Genomic DNA, 13000 nt, shown 5'->3' with positions numbered 1-13000 from the left:
GCAACCAAAGTGTTTTACTGCATGCCCTTGATGCTAACACAAGTCTGAGCATTATTGGCCGAAACAGGGGAAACAGAACACAGACATGGGTGAGAGGACATGCCACTTAAACCGTGGATGTAAGCTGGCAGAGATACGCGGCAGAGCTAGATATACTTGAGAAGTGGCAGTAAATAGATTTAACAGAGGAAGAGAGAGAGAGAGATCCAATCGGGTCATAATTACATGTCAATTAAATTATCCACAACACCTAATCTTGCAAGGAGTAACCCTTCCACAATAACATAGTAAATATGCAAAGGTGTGCTGTATTCTCAATATCATACATGAATGTTTTCAGCAGAACAAGTCATTGAGAATAACTCAACCCCGCAGTGAATACTTCTTCCCTGTGAAAGCCTGGAACTTTGGCTCTTCCTTTGGAGGTTGCTCCTGTTTAGCATCTTTTGGAGCTTCCTGCAGATTTGAGAACAAAAGACTAACGTGAGTAGACATCATCATCATGGTCTCTCTCTTTCCCCCTCTCCCTCAGAACAAGAGCATATGTATAAATGGTGAGAAGCAATACCTTTTGCTTCTCTTTTGGAGTACGGTTTGCATTTGATCCAAAAACAAGCTTTCCTTGAGTTTGGCCTGCCGATTGTGAAGTAGATGCTGCAGATGGGATTCCTTTACCATTAGCAACAGCAGATCGCTTGCCTATGGGAACATTTGTGGAAGCAGGCATGAGTGGATCCTTCGATGGCTTTCCATCCAAGCGTCTACCTACTCCACTGAACGGGTTAAACTTTGGTTCATCCACAGCAGGACCCTCTTCAGCTGAAAGCATGGAGGGAAAATGATCTTAGTTATGGTAGATGTTAGTTGAATAAAATGCTGGCATTTCCTTCTATTTGATCTAAATAGAAACTGGTGAGGGAACAACTATGCAAACTTGTCGAAGACTTGCTCTAGAAAACTATGAAGACAGATGATCCAAGGATTTTATACTCTTCCGTATTAGAAGCCAACTAAGGGATTGGCAATGGGTATTTTATACAACAGCATGTGGCAAATTCCTTTTTGCAAAGGGAAAAGATAGCTATTTCACCTAAGGAGATATCTCTAAGACATTTTAACCCTCTCACTAGTGTCTATGCCATTACATTAATCTCAAAGATTAAAAATAGTTGATCCAATACCAACTACCACAAGAAAGATACCAGAAAGGCTGACCCATGTCCCGACACTAAAAGGAAGAATGAAGATAGAGTGTACAAGAAAAGACATACCCTGTGCCAGTCCCTTGCTTGGAGCAGGTGCTACGGGCCTTTCAGGTTCTTTGTAATCCAACGGAGGAGCAAAATCAACCTCACAGTCTGTCTCAATTATACTTATGGCATGAGAAGGCTTTGTCTCTACGATATCAATATAGTACTTTTTGTTGTTATATGCCACCATAATACTATCCCCAGTGGTTAAGCAGGAATAATTCCTCAGAGTAGTCTCCAGGCTACACATTGCAAAACAAGAATGTAACCACTAAAAGATTTCCAAAACATAACAATATCACATGTTAAATGAAATATATATCTAAGGACTGAGATAGTACATTCTCTTGAGTCACAAGGAATTAAGAAAATGGTAAGTGCACCATCAAGACCATTCTTCTAGCAACTAACCAAATCTTACATAAGTATTCTTCTCAGTGAGCATGTATACATGATCCAAACTGTCTAAACTACTTATCTCACCCCATGTGGATAAGTAGAAACACAACTTCATGTAGAACAGACCAAGTATCAACTTAATCATCAAAAGATTAAATGTGCACTTCCTGCATCATAAGATATATCATATATTGCATTAAAAAAATAATGAGGAAACTTCCAATAGAGTGCCTCGCTGGAAGGCAGTTGGACTATGTCAATTGCACAATAGAGAATGCTCAAGGATAAGAAAGCAGTCTGAACGAAGATTGCCAAAGTAAGCCATAACGTTCCTCAAACGGGAGAGAAGGAAAAAAAAAGAAAGCTTGATCATTGTAGCTTCTCCTAAAAATTTTGAACTCCACAAAAAGATGGTGTAACTCAGACAGAAACTTTAAGTAATCATGTTTTTGGTCAAAATACCTGATAATCATTTCATATCCTTCAATCACAGAACTTTACAACCTTTTGAGATTTTTGGGTTCTCTTCAGTTCCACTAAACCATAATGCATAGAAGTTTTTTCATCTTTTTTTCTAGTGAATATCCAATAAACAACTTCAAATACTCTGTTTCCAACTCTCCCTTCATTTTTCAAACACAGCAGCAGCGAGCATACCAAGTCAATGGCAGTTAGCCTGATACACCAGGCATCCTCCAGTAAAAAGTTCAGTCAGCAAGAACATTCATACAATAGAAAGAAGAGACTGAAAAAAAAAAAAAAAAAAAATCCATATCCAGTCTATTACCAAAAAGGGAGCAGTGGCAATCATGTAAGAATAAACTGGAAGTAAGACATGTTAACTAACATTGCTTTTGGGTTGGAAATATCCAAAAAGTCCTTTGTGTGGGGTTGCAGTTTAACATATGTTCCCTTTGGAAGAGTTACATTTTTCACTTGGACAAAATCTCCTTCTTGCAAGAGCAGGTTCTCCATCATCTAGATCAAATACATGAACCAGAAAAAAGAAAGATTAAGAAGATAATGGAAGATTGTAAGCAAATTACACCAGTGAATTAAAAAGAGAGAGAGAGAGAGAGAGAATTCTACCCAGTATGGCATGTATATCATCCCTTCTTCAGCAATAAACTCAAGTACACCACAATGAGAGACCCGTTCAGCAGCATTATTTCTCAGCTCAAACAACATTGGATAATCAATATGCAGGGACGCTGTAACAATGTGTTAAATGAGCTTCCCATGATATGATACGGCCAAAACCAAGAGAAGAATACAAACAATTAGTAAGTCGGCACACCTAGGCGATCAAGGGCAGATGGAGGCATTATAACTGTGAAAGCAGAAGAAGGAAAGGTGTCGTCAGAAGGATGAGCAAGAAAAGAGAAACAACTTTCGTCTCACAGGAGGTGAATGTAAAAACTCACTTTTGTCACCACTTTCAATTTGTGGCTGCACATCAAAGAAAAATCAAAAATTAACTCTCACAAACATATAACTTTAAAAGGAGGGGGAAAAAAAGGTCAGCAAGAAAGATAAAAAGTTCCAGTATCTACTTGGGAGTGAAAATTTAAATCAGCAGGATAGATTGTCACTCTGATACCAAGAAATCAAGAACTGACTCCGACATGGTAAGTTCCAGGTTACGACAATGGAATCAGCTCATCCAGACAATGATCACGCTAAGTTCAGTTTCCTACTTCTCTCTTCCCTATTTATCTATCAATAAAAATCACATAATCTAATCCTTTGAAATCATTTACATACATTATATTCTATATATTGAATATAACGAAAATTTTATCACCGTATTGTTTGCAACAAATAGAAGGTAGTCCTGACCTTTTCAATGAAGGATGCAGGGTAACAGCGATATGTCTGCTCAAATGATGTCCCGTGATATCCATATCCACCGAAATACTAGTTATACAATCAGAAGAAAATCGTAATGTCATATCCAGATCTCAGCAAAGTGCATAAACAGAACCATTTACTCATCAAAAACCAGAAACCATAACATACAATCCCACCATCTGAACACAGAATGTTGAAGGAGCAAGCTATCAGATTGCTATGCATCAATATTTTGCTTCCATAATTAGCTTAGTGGTGAAGATTAAATGGTTATCAATACAAAAGTTATAAGCTACATTCAAGTACGTGTAATCATCTGCAACAACAATAAGATTCCAGCAAAAGCTGATAGATAGAGAGAGAGAGAGAGAGAGAGAGAGATCTTTTGGTGTTCACCATAGAGTGCATTTAGCATTAGTTAATTCACTGTTGGAGTTCGACAACTTCAACTAAATTTAAGAATTAAATTCTTTTTGTTTAAGTACAAAGAGATTAGTACAAAGAGATTAGTATCAGAGAATTTACAGATTCAACATGATCCTACATAGCAAAGACTATTATCTCTGTCATCAGCCTTTAGGACAATGAATCAGTTCCTTTTTCCACTTTATATACCTTTTGTTTTCATAGCTCATGAGTACTTTATTCCCGGATTACCCCAAAAGAATGAATTCAATAATTTTGCACGTTTACAACAGGGACAATACACATATCTAAAGCAAATTAAATTGCTACCCCAGCCAACTCACCAACCACGAATATAAGAGCCAATGAAACTCACCATCTTGTGTAGCTTTTAAGACTGTTGCACAAAGTAGTGAACCTTCAAGCACACCTACAAGATAAAACACTACAAAGCTCAAATAATAGCCAAAAAACTGGGAAGCACATCGGGAAGCTGAATTGTGCCGGAAAAAAAAAAAAATCAGGAAACTGCAAATCAACCACGTATTCTGAGGCATCATTATTTACTAACGACATTGAAGATTTTACTAGAATTCCTATCCCAGAAAATTTCTTTCTTCTATGTGAGCAGCCATGTGGAGAGAGACAGCATCTGTACCTCAAAACTAGTTAAAGCCCAACAAATCACAAAATTGACCTACCCAAGGACCCAAAGACGTAATTCTCCAAATCCACTCATACTAAAATTTCAATCCCTCGATTCAATCTCCCAAGCACAACAATAATCAGCGTCCGCATTCCGCAATCTCGCGCCACACACCTCAACCCCACGAAACTCGGCGACCGCCTTCATCTTCCACTCCAAACCAGTAAAGGAGAGAATCCAATCCACAAAAAGAAAAGGGGGACAAAGAAATCAAGCAAAGCAAGCGGGATTACTCGAGCCACGGAAGTCATCTCATCCTATCATCAATCCAATCAGCACGACAAACGAGGAACAGCGAGGAAATCGAAAATTCAGACAATTGCGGTCGTTCAAGGCAACAAATCATATTCAGCGCGCCGATTTTCAGAAAACCAATAGATCGCGCGTACCGGACGGACGGACGGTCGGAGGGACGGAGGGAGGGACTGGAGCTCCGACGGAGGATCTGTTGCTTGTTCAAGTGGAGAAGAGAGAGAATAAATAGGATTGGGAAAGCAGCAGGGAAGAGAGAGAGAGAGAAAACGGACCCGCTGTTCGGGTCGGGTAGAGAACCGGATGGGGAAAGTTGAAACGGGGCAGTGGAGGACCCGACGGTGCCTTCTGCGTATTGCGGACGCCACGTCGCTGTCGGTGTTGGACTTGGGCTTGAGCTTTAGGGCCGAGCCTAGTCGTAATTGGGCCGAGAGTCAACGATCCTAAGAAGATAACGGCGCCCTTATGCATTCAGAATAGAACTACCAAGTATTAATTAACCAAAATATTTCCTTCATGATTTTATCAAAGAAAAAGGAAATATAATTCCTCAGGGTATGGATCCTCGAGAAAAAAAGAAGCTAATGATATATCGGTGCACTGACCAAAAATATATATATTGGTTCGCGAACTGACAAAATCGAAAACCGTTATTTTCTTGGTTCTTAATAAGTTTTCGGAGTTCTTATATACCAGATTAAAATAAAAATGTATCTTCATTCTGATCCGATAAAAAAACGTACTTAGCAAATACGGATTAGCTTCAATGTAGGTGCAATTTCCCATCAAACTTGCAGCTAACAAGATATGTATTGATGTTCGAGTTAACAAAGCATTAACTGAATCAAAAAATTACAAACATATGATAAGTATGTATGTATTTTCAAGACCATTAAGGGCGTGTCTAAATAATTTGCATTTCCCTATCTTCTGCCAATTCTTTTCTTAGCATTTGCATTTTGAGTATAATTTAACGTCGCACATACGTACCATCTATAGAACACAAATCTAAATATGTAAAATCAATTATATTGAATATCCTTTTAAAGTTCAATATATTTTCTTCCTGGTGTCAAATACTTTTTCAATTTAAAACAAACAGACATTACTTTAACCAATATTCAAGACACTCATTAATTATACCCAATATGATAGAAGATGACACTTGAATAAATTTTAATTATCCTTGTTTGAAAAAGAAAAATAGTATCATACCAAGAAAAAAAAAAAGGTAACTACAATCTTAATTTTGACAGTACAATGAATTATCTTTGTACATGAAAATTTTAATTGAAATGAATGACACTTGAACTGGATGACGAAATATTCCGGTATACACGAAAATAGTATCTTTGTACATTAAAATTTTGCCTGTACAATGGATTATCTCGTGGCCCCAAAGCTTGTCACTTGCATAGTATAGGATAGAAGTGAATGGTTCCATGGTGCGTCGATTCCTATATTGGAATAGGCTAGATATGGTATATTCCCTAGATATGGTATATTCCCAAGATATGGAACCAGAAATCGATCCTATCCTCTTGAGAACCGGCAATTTTTTTTTCTAAAATTTATTTTATTTTCTTTCTCAAAAGTTTAAAATATATTGAAAGTTACTTTAATGTAGGATTAAATTATTAATCACATGAAAATTACTAGTAAAAGAACAAATTACTCCTACAAATAATCTGTAATTTTTGCCCTTACTGAATAAAAAGGTAAAAATAACAAACTATGGGTCAACTCCATCAGTCCGATCAATCCCCATAAAACTGAAAAACGTATTGGCTTTTTATGGCTCCACAAATATGAAACTCGGAACCCCGATTTCAGCTAAAAACACCTAAGATCAACCAGTTTGGTCCGGTCTAATTTGGAGCCGGGATTGGACTAGGACCAATGCACAGCTCAAGTATAGGATGATCTGCCACGTTCGCATTGTTCATCACTTGACTCTAAATTTAGCCCATCCATAACCTAAAGGCCCTTTGTTCCTCTTTTTTTTATTTTTTTTGTATCTCACTAATTTTTTAAACCGGACATGATGTTCTAATTAACAAACGCGCTTAAGCATTAACCGAATCGATTTCATACAAATAATGTGATGAATATACTTTTTAATTTTCAAGAACATTATGGTTGCTTCAAAAATGATTTCCATTTTCCATTCTTTTGCCAATTTTTTTTAGCATTTGTATTTTCAGTCCAGTATCGTTGAACATGTGAATTGTGAAGCATCTAAAAAATACAAATGTGAATGTAAAATCAATTACATTTCTTCTTGAGGTCAAATACCTTCTCGATCTAAAACAGGCAAGATGGATGGGAACCTATGTTTCTGCATGAGTCCTTTTCATTGGCTTCTCATGCAAAACCTAGAGAACAAGGCAAAAGAATAAAAAAAAAAAAAATGGACAACTAAGGACATACTTGAAGACTAAGGCCAATTCTGTAGTCCTGAGCAACAAATCTTCTTATGTACACTGTCGCAATTTGTCTCAAGAAGCAAAAGCTCGAAAAGCTTTCAATCCATGATGGTCTAGGGTTTTTCTTTTTTTGGTCGAATGATGGTCTAGGGTTGAAATATATGATTTGATGATCTTACGGCTACTAACACCTCCGAAAGAACGATTCTTGCTCCACACTTGGTGGGCATTGAGCACAGGACATCCCTTTCGACATTGGACACATAAAACTGATGGTGTTGCTAAACTTCGAAAGGCAAACTACGGGGTTTAACATACTTCAAATGATTATGAATACTCAAAAGACTATCTTCAATCCCGGGGGAAGTTCTAAAACAAGCAGATGGAAATTGAATACTTGACTCATGCTTGAACTTGGGCAATTACTCCGAGTGCTGAACCAGAAATCACAGCGTGCCATGGCAAGCTTATCTACACTACTGTCATGTTGATGCCAAATTGATAGAAAAGGTGACATTATATCCAAATGTCAACATGCACAATGGGCATAATATGCGAAAGAAACTAGAACAGAGCGGTTAATGAGGCAGGTTAATCAGCAACTCAAATCTCTCATCAACATCAAAGTTAGGGAAAGCACCCAAATAGACAACAGCAATAGGGAGTAACTGAACATCAAAGCCAACATTGAGCTTCATTGTTATAAAATAAACAAGATATTGGCTGCCAGAACCATCTCTCAACCCCATTTTCATGGACTCTCTCAGCCTGCAAAACAAAAAGTTACAGGACCTTCTCAGGGATTCAATCAATCACAACGTTTCTATCTCAATCTAGGTCAACACACAGAGTATCTTAGGTGCATGAGAACAGAGGGTGCATGCGAGTGTGCATATTCCATGTTTTGATCTGTACAGAGGGCAGGGGGTTTGATGCCAGCAGTGGTGGGCGCACGCACAGGGGGAGAGAGAGAGAGAGAGAGAGAGTTTTCCTTATATGGACAAACTTAGAACATAGATCTGTGGCAACTCGTACCAACAAAAAGAATGACTAGCCAAGAAATGGAAGGATTCAGAAAAAGCAAGCACTCTAGTGAATGGCTAGTGAAAACAAAATTGAGACACAATCACCACTCAAAGGGGAATAACAGCCAACAAGTTATACCCTACTAAATCAAACTTCTAAGTAAAATTTATGAACTGCTTAATGACAATTAAAAGAACATAATACTAAAAAAAAGACGCGTACTAACCTTTATTAATCAACAGGGAGCACTGAGCATTTTCAATCATTATCTTCACGACCATAATCATAAATTATCTCAATCTGCAAAAAGAGGATGGATAAGAAAATAGTTGATCAGGAAGCATAAGATTTTTGTATGACAGTCCACTACAATGTTGACAAAATACAGTGCTCACATCATTACTTATGATCTGCAAAGCACCAAACATGCAGTGAGCACAAAGCAAAATTGCCAATAAAGTCACTCAGTAAAAAAGAGGAAGAAGCAAAAGAAGGGTCGAAAAGCATAACCAAGAAGGAAAATCAGACTATAGGAACTTCTTCAGAACTGACAAGCAACAGAAAGCATGCATTGTAGAATTCGAGCTGGCAGAGACAAGATGGTGCCACAGGGAAGATAAAGAGTCCAGCAATTGAGCACAATATGTGCACTAAAATAAGATTAACTGACCAATCTGTGCTTTAAAATCACCATCGAATGCACTAAAGAGCATATAGATCAGAAAAATAAATTCTATATACTATTTGCATACCCATCAAGATTTATTGACAAAGTTCTTCCACAGCTCAAATCACGACAATGATATGTCAATAAAAGGAAAGAGTATCAATGAGAGTGCAAATACATCCAGAAAATTGCAGACAGACTTGTACACAAATTGAGATCAACCCTTGTATGCCCTCACTGCTCATACTGTCAACCTATGATTCATAGCCCATATAGAGCGAACAAATAGATTTTCACTGAGATTAGTAAGCATGGCCAACATCATTGAGCAGAATGCCAACTAAAGATGAAATGAACATTCTCTTGTGAAGATAAAATCATTAGTGGATTCATATATATACGGAGAGCCACGCATCAATCACTGTGATTATCAAGAAAGCTTACCCCCGAAGGTGGTGTTGGGTTTCGAGTAAACTTGCTACCACCAGGAGCCCAAGGCACTGCAAAAAGATGCAAAAGTGAGTTGCAAGCCACGTGTAGGAATCAGGGGAATACTCATTTCTTGAAAGGCAAAAGAACAACAGAAGAACGGAGAAAGTATAAAGATTTCACATCATTCCACTGATGAAACACAGCCAAGTTTAAGAGCCCAACGGTATGCTAGGCAGAAAATTTGATCAGAGAATATAAATGACAGAATGTCTACACACTGATCTAATCTATTCCAAATAATACAAGCAATCTTCATCTCATAGATTACAACATTCCATGTGTCCAGCAATGACACCTTCCGAGCAGCTAAACAACAGGGCTTCAGCTCGTTCAAAAGTAACAGTCTGGTATAGAATCTAGCCGCACATCTAACCAGTACTTACCGATATAAGGATCAGGGTGCCGCCACTTATTGTAGCTAGCTTCCGCATCAGCAATCAATCTGTCAATCGTATCGAGATCCTCCTGCGTGTTCAAATAATTGCAAGCAAGCATTTTCACTTTTCTGTCATTACATCCATAAAGCACATTATCCAATCGCAATATTAGCTTGAAAGCGAAACGACGACTGGCCCAGGGAAAACCCCTTACACCGAAATCAAAGCCATAAATTAACTGCCCAGGCTACTAATTAGCAAATGGAAAGCAAGTAAAATTAACATCTTGAGCTCCACAAATTATACACACTCGGCATTTGTGGACGGACAAAACTATTATCCCTGACGATGCAATACAGAACAAGATGAGCGGGACAATCAGCCTAAATGGTAAACAGGTAAAGTGCCTCCCTTTGCCCCCTACGCCTTATCATTACAAATTCCAGTTTTCTACTTGAATCGAACGTAATCTCCTCGATCAGTAAACTGGGATCACAATCATAATCATCCAATCACAAAATCAAAGTTCTCTAGATAGCACCAGACTGAGCACATCGAAGCGGACCGTACCACGCGCTTGTTGGCTTCGAACCTCTCGCGCAAATCTGACGCCTGAAAACACAGAAAAAAGAAAACAAATAAAAGAAAAGAACAATCCGAGCATGACGATCAGCAGCCCAATGTTGAGATCGAGCGATTGAGAAATGCGAAACCCTAAGAGAGAGAGATAGAGAGAGAGGGAGTACGTCTTGGTAAAAGAGGTGGCGGTGCACGGCCCAGTTGAGAGTGTCCTTGAGGGCGCGGCGGTAGAGAATACGGACCCTCTCCTTCTGCGCCGCCCTCCGGGCCAGGTACCCCGCCGTCGTCACCGCCGACGCCGCGCTCATTCTTCTCCTTCGAGATGCTCTCTCTCTCTCTCTCTCCCTCGCTCTCCGGTGATGAGGAGTTCAATGTGACGATTTGACTTGTGAAATTACGCATCAGCTGGTTTTTTTCCTTGCGATTTTAGAGCTAACTTAGCTGGCTATTTCGACCCAACAAAAAAAAACTTAACCGGCTATTTTTTTTTTCATTTACATTCAATCTACTTTTATGAAATAATAGATTTTTTTCCTTTTCCCTAAACAAGCTTTATACTTTATAGTCCATGTGATGCGCGAAACAATTAAAGAAAATAATTTGCTAATAAATTTAGAGTAAAAATCCATTTTTTAAACTTTATGAGGGGAAGAAAACATTAATTCCTCACATAATTAACATTTTTCGCCATCTTCCCTTGTCATTTTTAATTGCGGTTTTGTTGTTTCTTTTCTTTTTTTGCCAGAAATTCGAGTACTCGCTTATATGATGTTTGGAATCTTGGATTGCCTTTGAGAAAAATTCTTGAGATCTTTTCCTCGGCCAAGCCCGAGAGGTTTTTTGTTTCTTTTTCTTTATATTATGCAATTGGGTCCAATCCTTTAGATGTTTGAAGAAGCCTAACGAGACATAGAAAACTGCACATTGATGAGAACTAGATCGGCTCTTATAAAATGACATTAGAGCTAGCTTTGTTCTTCAAAGGTTGTTTTTTCTGTATAATTCTTGAACAAGAAAAAAGACCATTGTTCAACGTATTAATGTTCGATTAAAAAAAACGTATTAATGAAGTTATGGGACTTACGTCTAGGGGTGTATATAGACCGGGCTTGAAGGTATTTTCTAGGTAGGCCTGAAAGGACCGGGCTTGGCTTTTCAAAGTGAGAATATTGGCCCAAATCAAAATTGAGTTAGATTGGTCCAAGCCGGTTCGGGACAAATCTGACTTTTCCAAGTCTCCGTTTTATGGCAAAAATGACTGATTTTAAAAATATTTTTCTTAAACACTACAGTATTACTTGAAATAATTAGTCGGCATAAAAAATCATAATTATCCACAAAAATTTATGTTTACACATTTTTGTAAATCATAAAAATATTTTTTGGTAATTTATTTTTATAGGCAATACAAGTAACTATTTTAGAAAAATATTTATCTAATCATTAATTTGTCATGAAACAAATGGACCTTAAAATTAATTTTATAGATAGTATTTATGAATTGTCAAAGTTTGTAAAACTGAAATATGTAACTAATAAGAAAGCGAACCTTCAAGCGCATCACTTATGATTTGGCCTCAAATGTCCCTTTTTTTGCGTGGCATTTCTTGTCTACTTTGCTAGTTTGAGCTTGTTTATCGCTTTACTGCGGTTTGTTTTATTTCCTAAATTTTAGAGATTTTTAGTCTTTTACGTATTTTTAAATTTTGAATAATTTTGGGCCTCTCAAGCTTGGTAGCAGGACCAACTTGCAAAAAAAAAAAGTAATTACGGAGAAATTTAAAAGGGATTGTTCATTCTCGTTGCATTAATTGCAATCTTCGCTCCATTTGCTTCTAAAATAGCATTTGTGGTCACCTCATTCGACACTACGAAATTTGTTCGACGACAACAACAACAAAATAGAATTAGTTTTGATGTTGAAAAATTAGTAATTCATTGAGAATTTTCACATTTTCTAGTAACTCTTTCTATTAAGTATATTCTTATAAGATCTTTTAGTATTTTCTCTTGATATTACAATTTTTTTTTTTATGATATTCCAGTGTTGCTGATAGAAGAGGCCATTAAGGCCATAAGGTCCAGGAGCCTTCGAAGCCCCCAACTGAAAGGTAGCCTGGTAAATCTCCTCCTCTGTTACCCTACTCATCAAATGTTGATTCATTTCAGGTGTTACCACCTTGGACACTAGGGGTGAGCGGTTCCCGGTTCCTTACAGTTCCGCTTGGAACTGGAACCTACCCTCACGGGTTCCTCATTTTTTGAAACTTAGGGAACCTACCCGTCGAAGGCAGAACCCGGAACCTACCCCTGTCACGGGTTAGGGTCGGTTCCGGGTTCCAACGGAGGTTCTTTTTCTAAAAATTTTTAGTTAAAAAAATGAAAATGAATGCAGCAATAATACACAAACTTGTCATTCATCGAAGATAATATAACATAAACACAAACAGCATTTTAGAAGTAATAAACAAACTTGTTTTTACACTCATAAACAAACTGTTTTTACACAAAAGAGCTCAATCACCTCGGTGTCGGCTTCTTGCTGCACATTTTATCTGGTATGCTTCATG

The 13000-nt window shown here is 37.7% G+C and overlaps 2 protein-coding genes across 2 annotated transcripts; both read right to left on the bottom strand.

Annotated features, from left to right (window-relative positions):
• Positions 1-153: 153 nt before the first annotated feature.
• LOC104453384 (ubiquitin recognition factor in ER-associated degradation protein 1) lies at positions 154-5067 on the bottom strand. Its single transcript, XM_010067924.3, has 10 exons — positions 5001-5067; positions 4282-4335; positions 3489-3566; positions 3074-3098; positions 2947-2979; positions 2739-2860; positions 2497-2627; positions 1272-1492; positions 569-819; positions 154-456 (listed from the first exon to the last, which is right to left on the bottom strand). The coding sequence occupies exons 2-10, from the start codon at positions 4282-4284 to the stop codon at positions 364-366; spliced, it is 957 nt and encodes a 318-aa protein (XP_010066226.1). The 5' UTR covers positions 4285-4335; positions 5001-5067; the 3' UTR covers positions 154-363.
• A 2720-nt stretch (positions 5068-7787) lies between these two features.
• LOC104453382 (NADH dehydrogenase [ubiquinone] 1 beta subcomplex subunit 9) lies at positions 7788-10835 on the bottom strand. Its single transcript, XM_010067919.3, has 6 exons — positions 10598-10835; positions 10422-10463; positions 9858-9939; positions 9427-9482; positions 8542-8615; positions 7788-8057 (listed from the first exon to the last, which is right to left on the bottom strand). The coding sequence occupies exons 1-5, from the start codon at positions 10736-10738 to the stop codon at positions 8574-8576; spliced, it is 363 nt and encodes a 120-aa protein (XP_010066221.1). The 5' UTR covers positions 10739-10835; the 3' UTR covers positions 7788-8057; positions 8542-8573.
• Between the last annotated feature and the right edge of the window lie 2165 nt (positions 10836-13000).

The sequence above is a fragment of the Eucalyptus grandis genome, chromosome 7 (assembly GCF_016545825.1).
Source record: "Eucalyptus grandis isolate ANBG69807.140 chromosome 7, ASM1654582v1, whole genome shotgun sequence".
Classification (NCBI taxonomy): domain Eukaryota; kingdom Viridiplantae; phylum Streptophyta; class Magnoliopsida; order Myrtales; family Myrtaceae; genus Eucalyptus; species Eucalyptus grandis.
Note: the sequence above shows the minus strand (reverse complement) of the source record. Positions and strands in the feature narration are given on the sequence as shown.

Excerpts from the sequence above, each read along its gene's own strand:
- LOC104453384 (XM_010067924.3), bottom strand. Across the intron at positions 2,980-3,073 it reads AATTGAAAGTGGTGACAAAA|TTATAATGCCTCCATCTGCC; the intron begins GTGAGTTTTTAC and ends CTGCTTTCACAG. Across the intron at positions 457-568 it reads CTCCAAAAGAGAAGCAAAAG|GAAGCTCCAAAAGATGCTAA; the intron begins GTATTGCTTCTC and ends TCAAATCTGCAG.
- LOC104453382 (XM_010067919.3), bottom strand. The coding sequence starts at position 10,738 with ATGAGCGCGGCGTCGGCGGTGACGACGGCGGGGTACCTGGCCCGGAGG. Across the intron at positions 10,464-10,597 it reads GCCACCTCTTTTACCAAGAC|GCGTCAGATTTGCGCGAGAG; the intron begins GTACTCCCTCTC and ends CTGTGTTTTCAG. Across the intron at positions 9,483-9,857 it reads GCACCCTGATCCTTATATCG|TGCCTTGGGCTCCTGGTGGT; the intron begins GTAAGTACTGGT and ends ATCTTTTTGCAG.